This window comes from Molossus molossus, unplaced genomic scaffold, assembly GCF_014108415.1.
Source record: "Molossus molossus isolate mMolMol1 unplaced genomic scaffold, mMolMol1.p scaffold_m16_p_14, whole genome shotgun sequence".
Lineage (NCBI taxonomy): Eukaryota > Metazoa > Chordata > Mammalia > Chiroptera > Molossidae > Molossus > Molossus molossus.
In genome coordinates, this window is record NW_023425349.1 from 2,493,891 (window position 1) to 2,518,602 (window position 24,712).

The window sequence follows — 24,712 nt, forward strand, 5'->3', positions numbered from 1 at the left end:
CCGGGTTGGGATGGGCCTCCCTTCTAGTGGCACGCAGGAAATGGGGGTGCAGGGCAGGAAAGCGACTTGTCCAGGCTGCACAGTACACCCACTTGCAGCGGACGCCGCTGCCTTCGCCACCCCCAAGCCTTGAGAGTCCCCTCCTGGCTGGCCAGTGCCCTGGCCACGGCCTCCTCGCCCTCCACACAGGCTCTGCAAAGGTGGGGAGTTCGTACAGCCCCAGAAGCTCTCTACCTGCCCCCACGGGGCTTACCTGAAACCTCAACAGAGGACCAGACGCTGGCGAAGCTGGCCTCCTGGGCAGTGTCCACCCAGCCCGCTCCGCCACCCCTACGGCCCACTAGTCTTCTGTGCTGTCCGTGTGCACACAGGCGTGCACGGACACGGCGGGTTCTGCGCCATGAGCGTGTCCGCACGTGTGCACGCGTCCATGCACACACGTGCACGCACACCTGCACGCATCGCGCACACACGTGCACGCACACCTGCACGCATCGCGCACACACGCGAACACACGCGCACGCACACCTGCACGCATCGCGTACACACGTGCACGCCCACCTGCACGCATCGCGCACACACGCGAACACACGTGCACGCACACCTGCACGCACCGCGCACACACGCGTACACACGTGCACGCACACCTGCACGCACCGCGCACACACGCGTACGCACGCGCACGCACACCTGCACGCACCGCGCACACACGCGTACACACGCGCACGCACACCTGCACGCATCGCGCACACACGCGTCTCCCGCGGCCCGCGCGGTTATCCGAGGGGCGCCCGCAGCCGTCGGAAGGCCCCGCGTTACCGCCCGGAAGGCTGCGGCGCGTGCGGAAGAGGCGGGGAGGCCAGCGCCCGAAGCATCGGACTGACACCTTCAAACCCCGAGAAAAGGGGGACGGGAGAAGCGGAGGCCAGCTCCGCGCAGACTGGGCCGGCGCTGGGGCTCGAACCCACGGCCCTACGACAGCGCCGGGCATGCGCAGAAGCCGAGAGGGGGCGGGCGCGGAGGCTGTGCGGCCGACGTCCCACGCGCCCAGGGCCCGAGCACCCACAGTTCCAAGCGCAGGGCTGTGTCCGGAAGTCCGTGCAGCCGATCTCCCTGCCTCGTCCTCTGATTCGCTACGAACCCTTCTATTTCCGCAGAAAGTGCCGAGCCAGCGCCAGCGCCAGCGCGTCCGCGGGGCGTGCTGCTGTTTTGTTTCCGGGGGAAGCCCTTTGCCGAAGGACGCCGAGGACTTCCGGGTGTCCCTCTCAGCCTTTGATTGGCTGGATTTATGAATATATTAGAGCACGGGACAAATAGGTTTTTCCCACACGATAAAACTAATATAGCGCTTTAGGGTGGATATTGTGAGTGCCCTAGTGCTCACACTCGTGCGGCTCGCACTCGGGTGCTCGCACTCGTGTGTCCGCGACACCCGCCCAAAGTCACCATAACTGAAAGGTGGCGCGAAGACAAGCCTTTAAATAGCGAACGATGCAGGAACACAGCTGTGTTGTATGAAAGGAGAGAAGGTTAGCACTCCCCTTGACAAGGATGGAAGAGGCCCTCGGGCCTAACAACACACATACGGTTAAGGCATTGCCACCTACTTCGTGGCATCTAACCACTGTTTTTCATCAACCGGCGTGCAGTGGGCTGGGGTCTCAGCAGGGTGTCCACGCACGTGGGAGTGAGATGTGCGCACAGACGTGTGGCCCATACGTGTGCAGCCCGCGGAGACACCAGTGTGACTTGCTCTTTGCTCCTTGTGCTGCTGGGCATTATCTTGAGTTGATCTGCGTTCTCCAGGGTTGACATTCGCACACCTGGGCCAGGTGTACCTCTACCTCCCTCCTTCCGTGGGAGTGAGATGTGCGCACAGACGTGTGGCCCACCCGTGTGCGGTGCGCAGAGACACCAGTGTGACTTGCTCTTTGCTCCTTGGGCTGCTGGGCATTATCTTGAGTTTATCTGCGTTCTCCAGGGTTGACATTCGTGCACCTGGGCCAGGTGTGCCTCTACCTCCCTCCTCCCTGCACACCAACCTTTTGATGGGGTAGTGTCAGGAAAAACAGCAACTTGGACATAGGCCCCAAAAGTAAGACGTCTACTGCCTGGCGCCCTCCGTGCAGGCCCTTCCGCCTCCGGTGTCTCAGCCACGGCACAAGTTAAAGGGCAGGGTGCTGGTGGCATGGTGGCCATCCACGGAAACGCCAAAACTGTGCCCAGAGGAAGGCCTGTTGCCCTGGGGTTTTCACCGTTCCTGCCAGCTCTGAATTCATCTGCAAACCGACTTCAGCATCGCTGTTCCTGTGTCAGGTGGTGTTTGAATTCTCCTTGGAACCGGTGGTGACAATTTCAGGGTTCGGAGACCTTTGGCAAGTGTGCCTTTTGTTTTACCTTCACACAGTTTCTGCCTTCCCCTCTCCCCTCCTGCCCCTACCCCAGGTCCAGTGGGTGGTGAGCCCAGGATCTCATCCGAGGGGCCCCAGCCCTGGCACAGGACATCCCTGTTGGGCCTTCAGCACCCACTGTCCTATCCTGCTTCCCCCAGGCATCCTGCTGAGGGGCAGCTGTGCACAAGGCGGGGTGGGGGGGAGACCCGGGGTGGAGACCCGGGGTGGGGGTGGGGTGGGGGTGGGGTGGAGATCCCCAGGCCAGCACCATGCTTCCAAGTGCTTTCCTCACAGGCTGAGCAGGAAATGATGTACTTAAATCCCTACACATGCAATCCCCAGAAAGGGAACCCTCGCCTTTATGTCCAGAACACAAACTGCTGTAAGGTTTAAATGTAGCATTAATTTGAGGACCTAAAACACTTTATCAAACTAAATAAAACCAACCTGAAGGACGACTGTTTAAAAAAGCACCATCTGGCCCTGGCCGGTTTGACTCAGCAGTTAGAGTGTCGGCCTGTGGTCCAGAGACTCGGGTTCAGTTCCGCTAAGGGCGTGTACCTCGGTTGCAGTTTGTCCCCGGCCCCAGTTGGGATCGTGTGGGTGGCAACCATTCAGTGTCTCTCTCACATCAATGTTTCTCTCTTTCTCCTGCTCTATCTAAAGATAAATGCAAAAATGTCGAGGATAAAAAAATAAATAAAAATTAAAAAGCACCATCCGCCTGGCCACTGTGGCTCAGTGGTTGAGCATCAACCCTGAACCAAAAGGTTGCTGGTGGTTCGATTCCCGGTCAGGGCACATGACCAGGTTGTGGGCCTGATCCCCAGTGGGGGGCACGCAGGAGGCAGCCAGTTGATGTTCTCTCATTAATGTTTCTCCTCTCCCTTTCTCTCTCTCTAAAGTCAATAAAGAAAAGATATTAAAAAAAAATTGTTTAATAAAAATAAAGCACCATCCACTGAGCTTCTGCACCAACCAGGACCAGGGAGTCCAGATGCAGCCTGGGCCTGCAGGAACCAATTCAAATCCTGTTTGTGTACCTGTGTGTGTGTGTGTGGACAGGTGTACACATACTGTTTTGTTTGCTTTTCTTTTATGAATGCAGGCACATGCACTGTTTAATTTTTATTGATCTGAGAGACACTGATGGGTTATCCCACTTATCCATACATTCACTGGTCGCTTCTGGTCTGTGCCCTGACCAGGATCGAACTTGCGACCTCGGTGCATGGGGACCACCCTCTAACCAACTGAGCTACCCAGCCAAGGTCGTACATGTTTCCAAAAGTAACGGGAGACAACTGGGGGAATCTGGGTATCGAGTACTTGACTGAAGACTATTTTAGGTGTGACTGTGGCATGCGGTGACTTTTGGAAGAAGTTTCTTTCAGAGGTTTGATGTATTCACTGCCTAGATGATGAAATGCCTGGGGCGAGGGCACACTGATGGGCGAGGGCACACACGCCAAGAGGCGCTGTCTCTGGGGCTGGAGGGCTGGGACACCAGGTCTTCTCAACTCGCATTCGCCTGCAAGATTTTCCAGAATAAAAAGTTCTAATTTCAGCCGTGGCCGGTTTGGCTCAGCATTTAGAGCGTCAGCCTGCGGACCAATGAGTAGAGGGTTCGATTCCAGACAAGGGCACGGACCTCGGTTGCGTTTGGTCCCCAGCCCTGGTGGGGTCGTGCAGGAGGCAACCAGTCGATGAGGCTCTGTTACATCGATGTTACTCTCCGTCTCTCCCTCCCACTCTATCTAATGATAAATAGGAAAATATCCTCGGGTGAGAAATAATTTTTAGAAACTTCTGACTTCAGTGAGTACACCAGGTATTCCCCCCGGACAGTCGTGGGAATCTGGGTGATTTCTGGCCTCTGCCTGTTTCGTGTTGCTGCTAACACAAGTACATAACTTCTATAGTAATGCAGGCCCCCGAGTGGGAGGCCCCCGTCACCTCCACACCCGTAACAGCTACACTTTAAGGTAAAAAAGTCTAGGGGACAAAAATACAAGACATGAAAATCTTTATTTCCAAAAAGAGAATGTATTTTTACATAAATCTACAACAGAGTTCCAATGTAGAAAAAATACACTATATTCAAGGACCCAGTGCTCTGCACACCCCCCTCCAGGGCGAACTGACACCAGAACCAACAGAACGAAGGAGGCTCGCCGTCCGGGAAACCCCAGACAGAACCGCTGGACACCGCCGGGGCCTTAGCTTCTCCTATCCAAACCCTGCGGGTGCGGTCCCAGCCCGAGTGCCACCCTCTCCTGCAGCAGTTCATGAGGACAGACCACCCCAAGCACATCCACCTCCTGCAGGCAGCCGACCCCCCGATGCCCTTAGAACCGCCCGCTTGCCCCGTGCCCAGGGTTCCCAGGAGGCCTGTCTGCAGGCAGCCCCCCCACCGCATCCAACTGAAGGCCCGACAGGCTCCATCCACACTTGGCCATCCAGAACCCCAGGACTGGGACTCGGGACTTAGGAAAGACAGGGGGGCTGAGACCCAGACTGTCGATGTCGGCACCTGCACCCCAGCCCCAGGTGGGAACACGCCTCCCCCTGGCTGCACTGAAGGCCTCAGGGCTGGCAGACTGGGCTCGAACCCCAGGGTGGGCCTTGCTGACCGGCAGCAGCCACACAACTGGCTCTGCAGTTCCAGCCACGCCCACCGGCCAGCCGGGAGACCAGGCAGGCGGATGACGCCCACCTCCCCGCCACCGAGGACTCCAAGAAGCCCGCCAGCCCTCAGGCCAGCCACAGAGGACGGTCAACAGCCTGCCCTCAGCGCAGAGTTTCAGCCTGGAACTGAGGTACGGAGGCCTCCTGCACCCCAGCTGTCCCAGGGGAGCCAGCCGCCACCCCGCGCACGGCCCACCCTGCTCACAGCCTGCAGCGCTCAACAGGACGTCTCCCTCCCGACAGCGTGCGCCCCGTTTGCACAGCACTCACGAGCAGGGCCGGGCTCTCCAGAGGGCAAGGACAGCTCGGGGCGCCGCCGGGCACCTGTCCTTGACCACGCCCCCCTGCCAACCACCAGGCTTCCTACAGAAGCAGCGCACCGAGCTCCCCAGGGAAGCCAACCGCCACGCCGCGCATGGCCCACCCCGCTCACAGCCTGCAGCGCCGAGCTCCCCCGGAAGCCAGCCACCACACCACGCACAGCCCACCCCACGCACGGCCCACCCCGCTCACAGCCTGCAGCGCGCCGAGCTCCCACGGAAGCCAGCCACCACCCCACGCACAGCCCACCCCACGCACGGCCCACCCCGCTCACAGCCTGCAGTGCTGCGCGTGGTGTGAACAGCGGGCACAGACAGGGAGCGCTGAGTGCCCGCCACGCGGGCTCTGAACACAAAGGGTTGCACACGAACCGGCTCGCAGGCCCTGCGCCCCAGACGTAACACGGGCACTACTGCAGGAACGGCGGCGGTGGGACTGCGTCGCGATGGCATCTGCTGGCCAGACCAGGGCGCCCGCAGAGGCCGGGCGGCGACCTGGCCGCAGCGCTTGCACAGGCAATGGAACATCGAGAACAGTACAGAACGTTTACTGGGAAAAACACAACCTGGATAAACTGAACTTCACCTCACCCTTTTGTAATAAAAATTAAGTTTTTTCTTGACTGAACACAATACAGACTAGGAACTCTTCCCCAGACAGTGAGAGAAATTGGCAAGAAATGTCACCTTCTAGAACTTTCTGGTGGTAACACTCCCCCCTCAGCCAAATGGTCTTCAGAGGCGACTGGAGTCCAGGCCCCGCCCAGACCCCCAGGCCCGGGCCAGGGGACCCGAGACACCTCGCCCGTGCCAGTCCGGGTCCACGCCGACAGCCCGCGGCACCAGGGCCTAGCAGTCACTCTTCCAGAGCTTGATGGTCTTGTCGTTCTCCAGGGCGGCCGAGGCGATGATGTTCTCCGTCGGGTGGCACGCTGTCGAGATCACGACATCTGGAAACGAGAGGCAGTCAGCACGGCTCCTTCCTGGGCGCAGACCCACCCGCTCGTCCCGGGGTGGCACCCCCAGCGCTGACCGCCGACTCGCACAGCCTTTCCCTGCAACCACTTCAGGGCCGTCGAGTGACACCCGGAGCCTGGGGGCAGGGAGCGGCGCAGCCGACGTGGCGCAGCCGGCTCTGGGCTGGCACGCTGTGTGGGGTGCTGGCCTCCGAGTGCCAGACTGTCCCCAAGGGGCCAGAGGTGGCCCCGGGGCTGGGTGGCAGGCGGTCTCTATGTGGACAACACACCCTTTCACCTGAGCCCAGAACCCACCCCCACGCCTGCCTGGCCTGAGACTCTCCGGGGGCTGCTGTCACCACGAGGCCCGTCCACACCCCAAGCAGGACACCACATCTCATGAGCTGGCATCTGGGGTCGACCAGCGTAATGCACTTAACATTTTACAAAAGCTGGACCCCGAACTTGACCTCTTCCCCACAAGCCTTCCAACAGCACTGACACCTGCCCAGCTGACCCGGTGCCCCTCCGCTCCGGGGTGAGGCCCCGTGGGGCGGGCTTGCTGCTGCTCAGGGAACACGCTCACGGACTACACAGCTGAGGAGCAGGCAGGAAGGGGTATTCCGAATGCTGAGGAACCAGGGAGGGGAATAGGGGGTGCCCTTGAATGCTGAGGAAGCAGTGAGGGGAATAAAGGGGACCCCAGGAGCTGAGGAAGCAGTGAGGGGATTAAAGGGGACCCCACGTGCTGAGGAAGCAGTGCGGGGGATGGGGGACCCCACGTGCTGAGGAAGCAGTGCGGGGGACGGGGGGACCCCACATGCTGAGGAAGCAGTGCGGGGGATGGGGGAACCCCAGGAGCTGAGGAAGCAGTGAGGGGAATAAAGGGGACCCCACGTGCTAAGGAAGCAGTGAGGGGAATAAAGGGGACCCCAGGAGCTGAGGAAGCAGTGTGGGGGATGGGGGGACCCCAGGAGCTGAGGAAGCAGTGAGGGGAATAAAGGGGACCCCACGTGCTAAGGAAGCAGTGCGGGGAATAAAGGGGACCCCAGGTGCTGAGGAAGCAGTGCGGGGGGTGGGGGGCCCCAGAGCTGAGGAAGCAGTGAGGGGAATAAAGGGGACCCCACGTGCTGAGGAAGCAGTGAGGGGAATAAAGGGGACCCCACGTGCTGAGGAAGCAGTGAGGGGAATGGGAGGACCCCACATGCTGAGGAAGCAGTGTGGGGGATGGGGGGACCCCAGGAGCTGAGGAAGCAGTGAGGGGAATAAAGGGGACCCCCGGAGCTGAGGAAGCAGTGCGGGGGTGGGGGGACCCCAGAGCTGAGGAAGCAGTGCGGGGGGTGGGGGGACCCCCGGAGCTGAGGCAGCAGCAGGCAGCCCTGCAGTGGACAGCAAGCGGCCTCGCTCCCTGCACCGTTCTGGACGTGGGGCTGGCGCACGGGCTGTGCATGGAGAAGCCACAAGCCCGGGTGGAGGTTGACGCCCCCAAACGGGCAGTGTGCCCCAGGCCTCCAGAGGGCCGAGGAGAGAGGCTGGATCAGGCTCCAGCCCTGACCCCCGCGGCGGTGAGCGGCGGTGGCCCCACGCGCGCTCACCTGTGTGGCCCTGCAGCTTCTGCACGATCTCCTTGGTCTGCAGGTTCCAGATGTACACCAGGTTGTCCTCTGAGCCCGACACGATCCACTGGGGGCGGCGACGGGCGGGGAGGTGAGCCAGCCGGAGCCGCGAGGAACTCCCGCCCACCCTCCCGACTGCGGTGTGGACTCCAGGCTGAGCCGGTCCCCTCCTCGCCACGCACCCCCAGGCCCGCCCCGCCCTCCTGCTCGCTCTCAGACGGACGGAAGGAACCGCGCGGAGGGCGTTGGGGTGTGAAATGTTTTCTTAAATGGCCACGTCCTAGGTCTGTGTCGCACACATTCTGACTGTCGCCACCTCCTCTGCGTCCCACTCCACTGACTGAGGGCGGCTCGGCCTGCTACGGCGACACCCGGGGGCCAGCCTGAGGACCCGCCCGAGGACCCGAGTTAATAGACGGGGCAGGCCCAGGCAACCAGGTGAAGACGTCCTCTCTGAGTGTCACCAATGCCTTCTGCATCATGTGACTTCGTTTTGGTAAAAAAGAGCAGGAAGCTACGGCTCGTGGGCACAGAAGGCAGCAGCCTGCCGCGGCCCCTCGGGAGGGCGGACGGGCAGGACCCGGGCAGACGTACCTTCCCCCCAGTGACGGAGAAGTTGGCGAAGATGCAGTACTTCTCGTTCTTGTGGCCGGTGTAGGTCTTCAGGCACTGGAAGGCAGACAGACCAGTGGGCACGGCGCCCGCCGCCCGCCAGGACAGGCCGAGTTGAGTGTGGGCGTGGTCAGGCCGACGCAAGTCACTCGGAAAGCAGCCCAAACCCCTGCAGCGCAAAACGCTGTGCCCAGCCTGACTGCACACTGCACCCCAGACACATCTCTGAGAAACCTGCACCAAACCCACCCGCGGACACGGCTCTGAGGCCCCAGCTCTGCTGTCATCCCAACTTGCGCCCGGGCCTCTGCCCCCCCAGCCCGCACCCGGGCCTCTGCCCCCCCCCCCCCAGGCCTCTGCCCCCCCAGCCCGCGCCCGGGCCTCTGCCCCCCCAGCCCGCACCCGGGCCTCTGCCCCCCCCCCCCAGCCCGCGCCCGGCCCTCTGCCCCCGCAGCCCGAGCAAGGCGCCCGGTGGCTCACCTTCCCTTTGCTGTAGTCCCAGAGCTTCAGCGTGCTGGAAGGCAGAGCGCGGGGTCAGACACATTCCCGGGGCCCCCCAAGTGCAGGGTGCAGGGATCTGAGGACCCCCCAGAGCACAGTGCGAGAGCCCCGTACCTACAGCTCAGACAGACCCGTAAAGGACGCTGCCGGGTGTTCCCTAAACCACTAAGTGGGCACCTCGTTCCTGACAGAAAGGAACATGGGGAGCCCTGGTTCCAGGAAAGTCCAGAACACTTCAGCGCAACCCTCACCCTCCTCTGGGGGAAAGGCACCCCACACAGGGGCGCTGAGGCAGAGAACAAGCTGGGCCCAGGCAAGGCCTCGCCCAACGTGAGCGCAGCACAGCTCCCGCAAGAGGGTGACCGCCGGACGGGCACGACGGGGAATGTGCCCCAACCACGCCGGGGCAGCCGAGTGCTCGGGCAGAACCAGAGCAGCTCAGAGCACAGCCCCGCCCCACCCCTCCAGGGCCTCTCCACCCGCAGCCCGACCCAGGGCTCCGCCGGGCAGGGAGCAGAGCTTACTTGTCCAAGGTAGCAGCCAGGATGTACTTGCCATTCGGGGAGAACTTCACGAAGGACACGGGGGGGTTGTCGTCATCTGCACAGAAACAGAGGGGCTGACGCACGGGCGCCGGGGCCTCAGCCGGGACAGGGAAGGAAAACAGCCTGCCCAGGAGCCCGTGAGGCCATGCCACCGTGCCGACACCGCCACCCTGAGGGAGTCCCCCGGGGGCTCTGCACCTCCCTCACCCGGCCCTCGTGCCCGCCCGAGAGCCGCTCCTCCGTGCTCCTCCAGCCCGCGGGAGCCCTGTGGGGGCCAACCACCCCGTCGACACGAGGGCTTCGGGAGCACGCCAGCTGCGGCCCGGCCAGCACAGGCACGGCGGGCGGTCAGCCTCAGCTCCTGACGTGAAGCGTGTGCAAACCCAGTGAGGCTGGGCTACGAGGACTGAGCCAACAACTCGGGTGAGTGCTCTCAGACGACTTCCTGGAGCAAACGAGTGGTACTTTCCCCTAGAAGACACCCTCGTTCTGGCGGCCCTGGGCACGCAGGCAGGAGCCACAGAGCCCGCCGGCGCTCCCAGAGACACCGGAAAGGAGGCCCTCCAGCTGTGTGCCACTGCCGCGGTCCTCCCGTGAGCAGTGTCCCCGCCTGGGTGAGGGCTGGGGGCGTGCATCCGGTGTGGGAGCCCGTGGGCTGGTGTCCCGAGCACCGGGGGAGCAGCTTTACCACCTTGGAGAGCCCGAGCCTGGCCGCCGCGCACCGCGGGCCGGCGCTGCTGCCAGCTCCCAGACGCTGGAAAGGCACAGGAGAAGGCGTGAGGCCACGGCCCGTCCCAGGAAGGCACGGGAGGGTGGGCAGAGCAGCCTGGCCAGGCAGGAGGCCGGCAATCCTACCCAGCCCCTTAGCACACCATCAGCGGGACTTGTGTGCTCAAGACCAGAAAGTTCTACCTAGACCCGAAATGAAAAGCGGGAGGGAACCGCGGCCTGTGCCCACCGCCTGCCCTCCCGAGACTCCAGCTCGCTGCGGGCGGGGCTAGCTGACTGCCCTGCGCCTGGGGCCTGCTCGGCCGCCGTGGCTGCAAGAGCACCTGCTAACGCGACAGCACCCGACACCAAGTGCGCTCCGAGCAGAGGCAGCTGCACCAGGCCCTGGAGCCGCTGGACGGACACCGTGGGTGTCGCTGCGGGAGATTAAGGACGTTCATCAAAGGGCTGGCCCCACAAAGAAGAAAACCGCACAGGCCACTGTGAAGGCCGAGTGTGTCCCTCCCCAAACTCCATCCTGAGAGCCTAACGCCAGCACCTCAGGCCACACTTGTACCTGGAGACGGCGCCTCGAAAGGATGGTTAAATTCAGTGAGGCCTGACCCCACCCGCCTGGGGTCCTCAGGAGAGATTTTACGCCAAGGCACACACAAAACCATCACCGTGGGAGGGCGACCGAGAACAAGGAGAGACCTCAGCGGAACCAGCCCTGCAGACGTGAGCTCGTCTGGGAGGACAGGTTTGCCGCTTCGGCCCCAGCAGACCTTACGTGACAGCCGCAGGAAGGCAGCTCAGGGACGCACGGCCCCCGCTGGGCCACCCCATCCACGTGACCACCACCTGCCGACTCCACCTTTAACCTAAAACTGACGACCTTCCAGGCTGACCCAGGTGATCAGCCTTCTAAACAGCAACACCCCCAATTACCACCTTTCCAGCCCAGGCTGGTGGTGCAGTGGTTAGGGCATCGGCCCGCACACTGAAGGGTCGAGGGTTCTATTCAAGGTCAAGGGTTGCAGGTTTGATCCTGGCCCACAGGAGGCAGTCAATCGATGTGTCCCTCCCACATCAATGTCTGTCTGTTTCTCTCCCCCACCCTTCCACTCTCTATAAAAAATAAAATTAAAAACAAATATATCGAGAGAGGATTATCATAAAAATAAAGAAAAACAAAACAAAACACAAAAAACTGCCCTGGCCAGTTTGGCTCAGGGGCTGAGCGTCGGCCTGTGGACCAGAGAGTCCCGGTTTCGGTTTCCGCTAGGGGCACGTACCACAAAATAAATGAATAAATAAACAAATAAACATAAACATAAACTCCTCAAAAAACAAACAAACAAACAAAAACACCGGGCTGGTGTGGCTCAGTGGACTGAGTGTCACCTCCTGGACCGAGAGGTCCATTTGATTCCCGGTCAGGGCACGTGCCCAGCGGGCTCCATCCGCAGTAGGGGGTGTGCAGGGGGCAGCCGGTGGAAGTCTCTCTCACGTAGATGTTTTTATCTTTCTCTCCCTCTCTCTCTCTAAAAAATCAATACAAACACATTTTGTTTTTTTTTAAATCCTCACCCGAGGATATTTTTATTTTTCCCTCCTCACCTGAGGACATTTTTACATTTACCTTCAGATAAAGTAGGAGAGAGGGAGGGAGGGAGAGAAAGAAACATCCATGCAAGAGAGACGCATCGACTGGCTGCCACCCACACAACCCCAACTGAGGCCAGGGACAAATGGCAACCAAGGTACGTGCCCTTAGCGGGAACCAAACCCGGCCTCTCTGATTCGCCCGCCGACGCTTTAACCCAGTGGTTCTCAACCTAATGCCGCGACCCTTTAATACAGCTCCCCACTTTGTGGTGACCCCAACCATAAAATTATTTTCCTTGCTACTTTATAACTGTTAATTTTGCTACTGTTATGAATCGCCATCAGCAATGTGTTTTCCGATGGTCTTAGGCGACCCCTGTGAAAGGGTCGTTCGATCCCCAAAGGGGTCGCGACCCACAGATTGAGAACTGCTGCTCTAACCACTAAGCAAACCAGCCAGGGCAAGGATATTTTTACATTAATCTTCAGATAGAGCTGGAGGGAGGGAGGAAGAAAGAGAGAGAGAGAAACATTGATGTGAGAGAGACACATCGATTGGTTGCCACCCACACACCCCAACTGGGGCCGGGGATGAACTGCGACCAAGGTACGTGCCCTTGGCCGGAATCAAACCCAGGGCTCTCTGGTCGGCGGATGACGCTCTTACCGCTGAGCCATAGCTGAGCCATACTGGCCAGGGCAACAAATTTTTTAAAAAAAAGAACAAAACTTTTCCAGAACTGACCCCTCCCCATCCCGCCCTCTGCCCCCCCACCAAGCCCACCCTGGCCTCGAACCGCCCTCCCCGTCCCCAGGCACCGCTCCAATGCCTGCAGTGACCTCAGGGCCTTCGCCCCAGCTCCTCCCTGCCCACCTCCCGGCACCCTGGCCGGTGGGCTCAACCACAGCTGCTCAGAGGAAGGCCGAGAACAGTCCACAGGCTGCAGACTCCAAGGGTCGGCCGCGCACAGGCAGAGTGGGAGTGGCTGAGGGCCCTTTAGGGCCAGGCGAGGGCCACCCCGGTCAGTGAGGGAGAAGCCGGGGAGGTGGGAGCATCTGCAGAGGAGCATCTCCAGAGGGAGCAGACCCAGGACAGTGAAGAAGAGAGGCCCCCAGGAAAGCACCAGGGGCAAGGGTGAGGCGGACAGCCCCACGGCGGACAGCCCCACGGTGGCCCCACCGGTGGGCCCCACGCCCGAAGCACAGCCCCCGCAGGAAAGGCCCAGCCAGAGCAAGGCCGCACTCACCAATCAGCGTCTTCAGGCACTGGCCAGAGGCGGTGTCCCAGATCCGACTGCAAAGCAAGACCCACCAGCACTGTAGGAGAGCAGCCCGCAGCCCGCAGCCTGCGTCCCAGTTCTCCGCCAGACTCAGCTCTGGGACGGACACTCCCCCCGCTTCGCAGGTTCCCGGCCAGGCCTCTCGCCCACCGAACGCCCTCTGGACGGTCCGGGAGAGGCTGGCGCCGCACACACAGGGACCACGCGGCGCTGTCTCCCCGGGCAGCCGGCTCGCAGCAGGGAAGCCGCCAAGGGCAGTGCTGCAGCTCCTCGCCGCGGGGCGGCCCCGGCGGCCCGGTCCCCGTCCCCACCAGTCTAAGGGCAGCGCGCGCACCTGGGCCCTCCGCGTCCCTGATCACGGCACGCGCCCACTGGCTGCCCCACCGCCCGGTCCACCCCGGGCCTCTCTCCCTGCGTAATGCTCCACCTTAAACCCCACTCGAGTCAATGCGGCTCTTTGCTTCCTAGCTGCTTGACACCGTCTGCCCGTCCTGTTCAAACCTGTCGCTCCTCCTGTTAGGTGTTTCCCGAAGACAACGAAGAGGTCAGAAGGACCTTGAACCCTAAGCTGACAGCCTTGGAAGGGGCTCTGGGGTCACTCAGCCCCGCTGTAACCGAGCACACGGGCCCCTCCCTGGGGCTCCTGCGTGGACTACTCCCTTTCCCTGCTGCTTCTCATTTCGTTTTCCCTGAATGTGAACAAGTCTCTACTCACACTTCCTACGAGAAGTTCTACTCGAGTCATCAACCCAGCCGGCGGCAGCCGACGCCACCTCCCCCCAGGAACGGAACACGACAACGCTGCCCACCACACCCACCGAACGCCCAGCACCACATGGCCCGCCACGGACTCCGCCGACTTAACGTAAACACACACGTGCCCGTTTCCCCATCCCTATGCCCTGCACACCCGCCCCTGGGAGTGAGCTAGGCAGTCTGCCGGGCCCCTGCCCCGCTGCTCTGGACAGTCCCTCCGTGGACAGCAGGCAGTGTGGTGACTCCTCAGCTGTGAGCCCACTTCCTTCCCCGCCTACTGAGGCCAGGTGCCTTTTAAGTGCGAGTCAGTGTCTACAGGGCACTCGGTCTGGTCTGGTCCGGTCCAGCCTCACGAGGAGGCCGCTCCTGCCCCACACCGTCTGCTTCAGCAGCATCCCCACCGGAGTGCGCGCCCAGCGGTCTGCAGCCCCTGCCGCAGCCTCGGGGCCCGAGCCTGTCTTCGCCCACTGCTGCGGCCGCCAGCCAGTGCCGGAAAAGCGCTCACAAATACTTGTCACTAAAGGGAGGGCGTTCCTCACTTACCAGAGCCCGTCGTAGCTGCTCGACACGATCAGGGATCCATCACGATTGAAATGAACCTGAGCATGAGGCGTGGGAGAAAAGAAAACTTACTTCCAACCCGCCCACACAGATGGCTTCTCCCCGAACCCCCGGCCGCGCGAGCAGGCGAGGACGAGCCTGCGCTCACTTGGATTGCCTTCCTGTGGCCTCCGGGCCCCTTGCACCTGCGCCCCCAGCCGCAGTGGATGACTGGCCGAGAAAAGGAAGCAGCCCGGAAGCACCCTGAGTAGCACATCACTTACCGCGAGACGTGTTGTTGAAATAACACAACCAGCCGGGACCCATGGCCTCAGGAGGCCACATTCCCAAGGGCCTGGCCATGGGCCTGCTCTGGCAGTGAAGATGCCTTCCCCTGGCCTTGTGTTACCAAAGCCACAAAAATCAAGAGACAAACCCACGAATTCAGCAGCCATCCTAAGACAGGCTCCAGGGCCTTCTCACCCAGGGACCCTGCCCGCCGACGGCCAAGGCCCTGACCCGCCTCACTGCTCCAAGCCCCAGGCACCAGCACTGGGAGCACGGCTCCTGGAGCTGTCCAGTCTTGCAGGGGGGCAGAAACAAGCCCCGAGCACCAGCTCTGGGAGCACGGCCCCTGCAGCTGTCCAGTCTTGCAGGGGGGCAGAAACAAGCCCCGGGCACCAGCTCTGGGAGCACGGCCCCTGGAGCTGTCCAGTCTTGCAGGGGGGCAGAAACAAGCCCCGGGCACCAGCTCTGGGAGCACGGCCCCTGGAGCTGTCCAGTCTTGCAGGGGGGCAGAAACAACCCCGGGCACCAGCACTGGGAGCACGGGTCCCTGGAGCTGTCCAGTCTTGCAGGGGGGCAGAAACAAGCCCCGGGCACCAGCTCTGGGAGCACGGCCCCTGGAGCTGTCCAGTCTTGTAGGGGGGCAGAAACAACCCCGGGCACCAGCTCTGGGAGCACGGCCCCTGGAGCTGTCCAGTCTGTGTGCGGCTGGTCCAGGGCTGGCCGACAGCACTGCATACTGTTCACTTGATCTGAAAGCCTAACTGCTTTCAGGGCTACAGGGGCGGTGAGACACCCGCCCACAAAGAGTTCCAATCTGACCAGCCCCTCTCCTGTAAATGACTTATCTTTGGGGTTTTCCTTTTTTCCCAATTAAACCCGAGTACAAATGACAGGGCCACAACGTCAGGCGCCAGAGCTCACACATCCCATCATTCCCACTGAGTCTGGGCAGATCTCACCTGGGAGAGCCTCTTCAGACGCAGCACCTTAGCAAACTGCCTTGCTTCCTGCCACGTGGGCTACACTCCTATGAGATCGAGGCGCAGAGAGGCCCGGAGGCAGCCTCAGGGCCGGCTCAGGCTGCCTGCCCGTCCAGACCAGGGTCTCAGCCTCGGCAGGACGGCCCTCGGCCACCTGCTCTGCCATGAGCCGTGCAGCAGCGCCCGGCTGACAGCCGGAAGGTCTCCACACACTGCGACAGCCCAGGGCAAAGCCACGGCACCAGCCGTACCTGAGGGCTGGGGGCCAGGAAGCGGCACCCGGACGCCCGCCGGGCAGGCCCTCCGGAGCGCTGCGAGCCTCAAGGACAGTGTGAAGCGTCCCAGGGCTGCAGTGGAGAAGTAGCAGGGACAACGCACGGGTAGGTTTGCGTTAACCGACATACCTGATGTACTACGTCCACGTGTACTCGGTACTAACTTACTAAGGGGTACCTTACATTCCTTCCTGTCATCCCAAGGGCTGGTGGCCTGGGTGCTGGACAGCGCAGCTCAGGGAGGCGCCCCCCCAGCAGACGTGCAGTTTCCTGACTGTCACCTCCCCCCACCAGCCGCATGGGCCGATGCTCCTGTAGGCTGCTCGTAACTGTCCCCACCTGTGCGGCACCCCAGGGTACTCTCTGTAACCCCCAGCAGTCAATCAAACCACGTTCACCCCTTTCTTTGAATTTGCAAAATAATATTTTGTCTTTATTGATTTCAGAGCCGCTTCCTGCATGCCCTCCACTGGGGATCAGGCCCACAACCTAGTCTTGTGCCCTGACCGGGAATAGAACTGGCGAGCTCTTGGTGCAGGGTCGACGCTCAACCACTGAGCTACGCTGGCCGGACACAAAATATTCTTTTGCTGAGGCCCGCACGCTGGACAATGGGCTGACAAGGTGCCCACACCGGCAATGCCGACGCGCGCTGTTCCCAACCACGTCGACAACACCCCAGCAAGCGCGCTCTCCCTCAACCACTGCTCGTGCCCGGGGGCGCCTCCTGGAGGAATGCCAAAGCCGCTGGCGCTACAGAAACGGAGATGGCAGCAGGACAAGCTGCTGGCGATGCCACGTCTGCACCCAGATGGACAGTCACGCGGAGCTCTGCACGGAGGGCCCGCCTGGACACAGCAGGCCATGCAAAGGCACCAAGGCCGCCAACGTGCGCAGAGTGAGGAAGCACAGGTGCCTGGCTGCGACCAGGGAGCGAGGGGTGTAGGATGAGCTGATATGTCATGGGGGTGTCAAGTGCAGCACAGGGAACACCGTCAATAATCCTGTGGGCACTACGTATGGGGCCAGGGCATATCGGGAAGACACTTTGCAAAGCGTTATGACTGTCGAACCATTGTATGTACTCCTCACACTAACTCAAATAACGCGGAATGTCAACTGCCATGGCGGGGGAGCTGACACGGGAGCAGTCCAGGCAGAAGACTGGCTGGGCTGAGGGAGGGAGGGCAGGCATGGGGAAGAAGCCAGCAGGACACCAGCACCCTGAGGGTCCAGCTCCAACACGATGGCAGAGAGCTCAGCGTGTGCACCAGGGCAGTGTTTCTCTTTTCAAGTTCACGACGCTCAAACAGATGTGTCCACTGCACCTTCTGGTAAAGCATAAGTTACAGAGCGGCACCCATGGGGGTGAGTGGCTCAGTGCCAACCTCCTGACGGTGCCAGAGGTCGGGGTTGCAGGCCACGTGCACGGACAGAGCAGGGGCAGAGGTGGCAGAGACCCAGCATTGCTCCTTAAAGAGGCGGCGTGCGGAGAACACAGGTTTAAACACCAAGCCCAAGCGCAGACCCCAGCCACGGGCAACTCCCCCGCAGGCTGGGAGCTCAGGGGACCTTCCACGTCCATCACGGCCTTGTTTCAATGAGCACGTTCATGTTGTAAGAAACAAAGGCTTAAGGGGGAAAAATCATCCTTAAGGTAAGACCCCACTTCGGCCACTGTCAGAACAGAACGCTGTCAATTCATGTGTGGGTCACTTCCCGCGAGGCCCGTATGCCTGCAGGCACCCCATCCCAGGGGCACTGACTCTGGGCCAGCGAGGGCCGTGCCTCACCAGCACACACACCGCCGTGGCCCGTACGGACCAGGCTTGCTGCAGTCTCAGCCGCGCAGAATGGCCTTCCAAGGCTGAACATGCTTGCAGTCACCCCCTCCCGGCTAGGGAGAGTGAGGACCCTCTGCGCAGTAACACGGAACAAACCGGTGCACGCAGTTCCCTCAACTTTTCAAGAGGAAGGTGTCTACGAACCGCCTTGGGCTGTGGCTATACTTCAGCCACTGTGTAAAGGGAGCACCTGGAGACCCGTGTGGTGTGACTCTTACACACTCACCCTGCACACTGCCAAACGGCAGGACTTGGACCCCGCGGAGCGGGCGCTCTTGCACGAGCCCCACCTGCCCCCACCTGCCGGGCACTCTGGAGCATTCTCAACGCCGTCCCGGTCCACCTCCAGTGCCACCCCACCAATCAGTTACTCCCTCTAAACTCACACTGCACACGGGTCACAGGTCCCCGCGCATGGCCCCTCTTCCAGGGCCAACTGCTCCCACCCCAGAAGGTTTGGTCTGGGGACCCCCTCCCTGCCCCATGCACTACAACCACCTGTCCTTCCGCAGGATGTGAGATTTCCCCAGGGTCCCCAGTGCCCCACGCCTGGCCATCTGCAGGTCAGAAGGACTTACAGCAGAGACGGGGTCCGAATGTGCAGGCAGGGTCTTGAGGCACTTGCCTGTCTTCACATCCCATATCCTCACGCTCTCGTCAAACTGAAGACAAGGGAGAGTCGAGCCATTCCCCAGGTGCAAGGGGCTGGGAGACCCTCCGGAGCCACCACTGACACCACCGCGCCGCCACCCCCAGGAGAGGCCAGCACACTTACAGAGCCTGAGACGATGAGGTTGGACTGAGGGTTGAAGTTACAGCAAAAGACATAATTGCTGTGTCCCTTCAGGGTCTTCAGACACTTTCCCTAAAATAAAATATTGTCATACTCTTACTCCCTCCCAGTGACTAAGAGCAGGGTCAGGCCCATCCACTGACACCTAACATACACCTGTAAAGACACCTGTGACAGCAAGGCTGGCCAGGGACAGGGTGCTCCCACGCCCTCTTCACCTGCACACTCCTCTCTAGGAAGGAGCCCCAGAGTTTGGCTTACCGAGCTCACATCCCATATCTTTAGGGTTTTATCATCTGAGGCAGAAACAAGGAGGTTAGAGTCAGACGACCAGGCCACATCTGATATTCCCTGGGGAGAAAAAAACAGAGTCACCATCTTAATGGGACAAAATACAATTAACCTGCAAAAATCAAACCCCCAACATCCAACCAGAGACAAATAGACAGTCATTGCACTCGAAACCCTCTAGCCAGTGTTGAGCACAGTTTCATGCACACGCATACCGCACGCCCCAGGAGAAGCATGTTCCTTTTCCCCAAGTGGGGCAGAACTCGTCCCGGAGAGCGCCGGGTCCGCTCTCCCTGGAGCACCGGCACCTCCCCCTCCACCCTCAAGGGTGTGTTCTCTCCCCTCCGCTCCAAGGGCCCTTCTTTTGCCTCTGTAACTTGTTTCCTGAGCCCACACTGCCCAGTTGGCTCACTTTTTCTACCTGTGTGACTTTCTTTTTTTTTTTTTGGTACATGCCCCTAGCGGGAACCGAACCCAGGACTCTCTGGTCCACAGGCCAACGCTCCAACCGCTGAGCCAAACCAGCCAGGGCCCTGTGTGACTTTCTAAATAAACTTTCACTTGTATTTGAAAATCAACAACATGCAAATAACTACCAAAAACAATTTTGGGGGAAACTCAATATCTCAGTCCGACAAGCCCGGGAGAGGGGCCTCACCCACCTGATCACTGGGCCAATACCTACCAGCTTGTGACCAGATATGGTTTTCTCAAATTTTCCATCATAGGCACCCCAAATTTTAATGAGTTTATCTGCAGCTGCAAAAAAGGAGTAACAAAGAACTGAGGCTGCCCGTCATCCAGAGTCTAGAATCTGGGCTTCCCCACGGGAGCCCCTGGGAACTGAGGAACCCTGAACACACGCCACCCACACGGACGACCAGCGCCCTTCCTCTCCCCCCGGCCACCACTCAGACTGGCAACGGGCACAATGTCAACTGCTTCAGAGTCAAACACATTAGCTACCAGACACAGCCCTGCCGCGCAGACCCAGGGGGTGTAGAAAGCAGGCCCCCTTCACCAGGTCTCTCCCAGCAGCTGAGGTCCCACTGATACCTACACGAGCTTGCCAGCCACTCCCCATTCGGGCTGAATTTCACAGAGGACACAGCTTTCGTGTGGCCGGCCAGGGTGAATTTTAGAGCGTAGTTGGGTTTAACAGGTGTAGGCTGTTGAAAAGACAGTCCCCGTCAGCAAAAAGTACCCACCGCTGTCCAAGTCAACTGACTGCGCCTGGAACTGACTCCCAGAACTGAACCTCAAGCTCAGGCCTGCCTTGTGAACTCCCCATCAGCACCAGGGCCTGCCAGAGCCGTGTGCACACCACCTCCCGGCCTGAACAGTCTAATCTGAGCTCTCCTTTCTCCTGCAGCCCACCTCCGTGCCTCGGCTCCACCATCCGAATCCCCCCCACGGAGACCACCTGTGCTAGCCCTGGGTCAGCACCCCTTCCTGGCCCCTGGTGCAACCCCAAGCAAAGCTGAAGGCTTGCTCCCTGGTGACAGGTTGTTTTTGCGACCTGCTGTGTAGACAGGTCTGCAAACCTGCCTGAGCACCAGAACTGTGGACCGGTGCAGGGGTGCTGGTAACAGATGCTGTCTGGGTCCTACAGAGACCCGTACAATCAGGACTCAAGCTCCGTTGCTGCTAAAGCCCCCTCCCCAGGGGACAGGTCCAGAAGCCACACAGTCGAAGGATAAAATTGGCAATGTTCAACCGACGGGGGAGAATAAACTGATGAGCGGGAAATGGTATTTCCAAGAATCTTGCAGCCTAGGTGCCCCTGCAGTTCCTCAGGAGCCCTCAGGGACTCGCCTTGCTCTGCGTGGCCGACGACGAAGGGGTGGGCTGTGCTCGGGCAGCCTCAGTCTCAGGCTTCTTCTCCTCCGTTGCCATGGCTCTGAGGCCCACTGGGCAGGGAGGGAGACGCAGGGAGGGAGACGCAGGCAGAGGCTCACAGCTCCACACGGAAGAATCACAGTGAGAAGAGGTGTCTGCTAATCCAAACCTACAGTGGGGACCTAGGCCAATAAGCAAACCACGTTTTAAATATGAATTTCCAGGAAAAACGATAAAAACCATTTGACCTCATTACTGAGCCTAGGTATACGGCTCAAAATTGAGGACCCTAACTATTAGTCTAATTCCTTGCTAATGCTTTTCAGATGCTATGCTAAGACACCCTGCTCAGGCCCCTTTTGTAACTGTAATCAAAGACCCCTCCTCAGGGATGCTTCCTACTCTGTTCCCCACATGTCTGCAGGAATGCGGCAGAGTCCAGGAAAACAACACCCCATTTTCTTCAAAGAGAGGCTTCTAGCCCTGGCCGGTTTGGCTCAGCGGTTAGAGCGTCAGCCTGTGGTCCACAGAGACCCGAGTTCGGTTCCCGCTAAGGGCATGTACCTTGGCTGCGGTTTGTCCCCGGCCCTGGTTGGGTCGTGTGGGTGGCGGCCACTCGATGTGTCCCTTTCACATCGATGTTTCTCTCTCTTCCTCTCTCTCCTTCCCGCTCTATCTGAGTAAAAAATGGAAAAATGTCCTCAGGTGAGGATAAAAAAAAAACAAAAAACAGAGGCTTCTTGTCAGGAAACTAACAAGCCGAATTACAGAAGCCGGAGCTTCGAGGTGTACAAGCTTGGGAACTTATCCAAATCCTCAAATGCATCCCAAGTGACACAACAGTGCTAACAGCCACGTCTCAAAACACAGGAGCTCCCACACCCCGCGTGGCTGTCGCCATGCGGGATGCAGACACAGCTGCTTCCACAAGGCTCCGAGACACTGGGAAGCCCAGAGCAGAGCCAGCCCGCCTGTGCAGGAGGCCGCGGACGCTCCGCTAGTCTGCAAGCAAGGCTTACACTGCAGGCAGGGAGACTGCAGCTCAGTTAGGTTTCACTGCGACGATGCCAACTGCCCGAAAGCTGTCGGGTCAGCGACGCTCCATTACCTGGACACACCTCATAGGAGCACACCCGGCGATCCTGAAACTGGGTAAAGCATTATTCAGAAGGGAGCCACCAAGATGTTCTTACAAATACCACTAGCCGTTCAGCTCCCAGGAGCTGTTAGCACCCTTAGTGAGTTTACACAGTCAATTCTTGCTTGGAGCTTAAAACTAAAGTCTGCACATGCTCCTTGTCACACCAAAGCAAAATGGAAGCCATCAAAAAACGGCACAACTCCGAGTCTTCACCCAAGAAGGGAATGGAATGGCAATGCAACACCGCCGCAGAGCACGGGGCGGCCACCCTGGTTACCTGCACAAGGACGGACCCACTGCACCCAGAGCCCTGCTGCAGTGGGGAGGAGAGGCAGGTCGGGGAACACCCAGGGGGAAGTGCTGGCACACAGCTCCCCTCAGGGCTACTTGGTGATCATCTTCCCCTCGGTGGGCTGGGCTAGTCGGAGGAGGGAGGAGCTAAGGATCGGGCTAGAAAGCCGGTTTCACAGAACCTAACGTCTGAGGAAGCCAGACCACACTGTGGCCAGCCGCCCGCACCCAAGCCAAGCAGGAGTGGGAACACCAGAGTGAAAACAGCACTTCAGGAGGCCCGGACAGCTCACTTTAGCATACACTTTGAGACCCACCAGGAGGTGAGGCGTGATCACAGCAAACTGGCAGCCCTCAGGTGAGGACAAGATGCCCAACCCCTCCCCGCTCCGGCCCAACCTGCCCACACCTGGGGCTAGCAAAACATTAACAGGCTAAAAAAAAAAATCAGCTGGATGGACTTGTAAGGATAGGATTTCTAGACTCAATGCCCCAAGTTTCAACCCAAGGGCAGGTGGGGTGGGAAGCTTGGCATTTTTCGTAAACACGCAGGTGGTTCTGGGAAAGAACCGCTTCTCAAGGCAGCTGGGAAGCCGGTTGGGGGCTGGCTCCTTGCAGAAGAGGTCTGGGAAGGGGGCGCAGACGACAGTTCGCAGTTGGCCTCCAGCGCACTGGTGACCTGTCCTACAAGCTTCTCACCCGGGGGGGAAGGGGGGGTCCTCACCCCCTAAGGCCAAGCCTCCCAAACCTCGCAGTGCTGTCTGCCTGCTGCAAGATGCAGATTCCCGAGCTCCACCGCAGAGCCGGGGCGCACCGCTGCGGGGAGGAGGAGGGGACCCGGTGACCGCGAAGTGGCCAGCCCCGCGCGCAACCCCGCGCTCCCCACCGGGGCCCTCGGTCTGTCCTGGCTCACGGACCCTTCCACCGGGCCAGGCCGCCCTGGGGGGCAGTGTCTAGCACAGGGCCTGTCTCAGTGGCGGTACACGGACCTGGGGCGGGGGGCGGGGGGCAGCACAGCTTGACCTTTCACGCCGCCCAACGTGGACCTCGCAGACCAGACGGCAGGGGACGAGGCGCCAGGCCGGCCCCCGCTGCCTCCCCCTTCCTGCCGGCGGGCCGCGGACGGAGACCCGTCCTGAGCGCGGGGCCGAGGGCGGGCGGCAGGCCGGTGCGGGCGCTTCCCGGCAGAGCGCAGAGGGGCGTGCGCGCCGGCGGGGTGGCGGTCTGCGCTCTTTCCTGAAGGCGCCGGGGACGGAGGGGAGCTCAGGCTGGCTGCAGAGACCGCGCAGCCCGCGGGCCGAGGGCCTGTCACCAGGCCCCCGGGGAGCGGCCGCCCCGCTGAGCGCCGGGGTCCCGGGACGCCGTGGGGCCCGTGGGGGGAGGGGAACGGGACCTCGAGCACCCGGAAGGCGAGGCGGCGCGGGCGCCCGGGCGTCTGCACCGAGGGGCCCCGGCGGGCCGGGACCGAGGCCGAGGCCGGGCCCACCAGAACACGTGCGGCGGCGGCGGTTTAGGGGTGCAACGGCGTCGGCTCGCCGCGCGTGCCCGCGGGACAGACGACCCCTTTTACCTGCCGGGCTGCTGCGGGCGGGAGCGGACGGAGCGCTCCGGGAGTCGCGTCGGCCGCCGCCTGGGCGGGAGCCGGGCCGAGCTCGACGAGGCGGCGCGGAGCCGGCAGTACGCGTGCGCGTAGGGCCGAAGCGGCGTCGGGGCGGGGCGGACGCACAAAGCCGGCCTCTCGCTGGAGCGCTACGGAGAGCGGCGAGGAGCAGAATGCCTCGGGCAGGCCCAACGCCTTAAAGGGACAGTATGCCGGGCGCGATTCCTGCTTGCAAGCCTTAACCTCGAAGGTGGCGGGTTGCAGGCCGTTTTTCTCCTGCCCTTTGCAGAAACTAAAGTGTAAAGGCACCACCACCAAGTGCTACTGTCGCCCTCGAAGGCTCACATCCTGAGCTAAGCTCTCCTCCGAGAACCGAGGGCTGGCGGGGCCCTAACGTCTCTTCCGAGCTCACGTCCCTTGGTCGTCGCGCGCGGAGGCGTCCAGCCGGGCCCTGGCGGGCTCTCCGCCCAGCGTCTCCGGGAATGCTCGGGACACCCCAGTACCAGGGACCCTTACCTTCCCACTTCGAAGCGAAGACCCCGAGCTGCAGAAGGTGCCGAACGCCGGCTCCGCGCCCACCGCTCCCGCAGGGCGCACCTGCTTCTCCCCCGAGGCCCCCAGCCAGGAGAGCCCAGAGGAGCATGCAGGCCGCTCTGCCGTCTGCAAGGTGACGTCTCAGGTATCATCACCTGCAGTTACACATGGGCAGGGGAGGGCGGAGAACCCGGAGCGGCTGTTCTGGCCCTGAGCCCCGTGCCTTCTCCCCCGACTGTAGCGCCTCTTCTGCTACCCACGTGAGTCTTGGAGGTGGTCATGGTCACCCCGCTCCCCACTCCAACCCTGGCCC

General features: G+C 61.1%; 1 protein-coding gene and 1 non-coding gene across 4 annotated transcripts; one reads left to right on the forward strand and one right to left on the reverse strand.

Moving 5' to 3' along the window:
* Positions 1 to 1,507: 1,507 nt before the first annotated feature.
* On the forward strand, positions 1,508 to 1,633 carry LOC118630370. Its single transcript, XR_004959608.1, has one exon. It is a non-coding gene; the product is annotated as a U6atac minor spliceosomal RNA (small nuclear RNA).
* Positions 1,634 to 5,653: 4,020 nt separating this feature from the next.
* On the reverse strand, positions 5,654 to 23,876 carry WDR5 (WD repeat domain 5). Of its 3 annotated transcripts, none has more exons than XM_036260416.1 (14): positions 23,836 to 23,873; positions 20,810 to 21,015; positions 20,055 to 20,163; positions 19,680 to 19,753; positions 18,965 to 19,054; positions 18,686 to 18,775; positions 18,489 to 18,572; positions 14,527 to 14,582; positions 13,195 to 13,241; positions 9,611 to 9,686; positions 9,066 to 9,099; positions 8,568 to 8,642; positions 7,953 to 8,040; positions 5,656 to 6,351 (listed from the first exon to the last, which is right to left on the reverse strand). In XM_036260416.1, exons 2-14 carry the CDS (start codon positions 20,888 to 20,890, stop codon positions 6,251 to 6,253), a joined length of 1,005 nt encoding a protein of 334 aa, XP_036116309.1. In that variant the 5' UTR covers positions 20,891 to 21,015; positions 23,836 to 23,873; the 3' UTR covers positions 5,656 to 6,250. The 3 variants fall into 3 exon arrangements, with proteins under 3 accessions (XP_036116307.1, XP_036116309.1, XP_036116308.1); XM_036260415.1 differs by having other exon boundaries at positions 5,657 to 6,351; positions 20,051 to 20,163; positions 23,836 to 23,867; XM_036260414.1 differs by lacking the exon at positions 18,489 to 18,572 and having other exon boundaries at positions 5,654 to 6,351; positions 23,836 to 23,876.
* Positions 23,877 to 24,712: the final 836 nt, after the last annotated feature.

Bases quoted from the DNA above. Each gene is read 5' to 3' on its own strand.
- WDR5 (XM_036260416.1), bottom strand. From the start codon at position 20,890: ATGGCAACGGAGGAGAAGAAGCCTGAGACTGAGGCTGCCCGAGCACAG. The intron at 19,055-19,679 runs GTAGGTATTGGC...TTTTCTCCCCAG, and splicing joins CCATATCTGGTCACAAGCTG to GGAATATCAGATGTGGCCTG. The intron at 9,687-13,194 runs GTGAGTGCGGCC...GTTTCTGTGCAG, and splicing joins GTGCCTGAAGACGCTGATTG to ATGACGACAACCCCCCCGTG.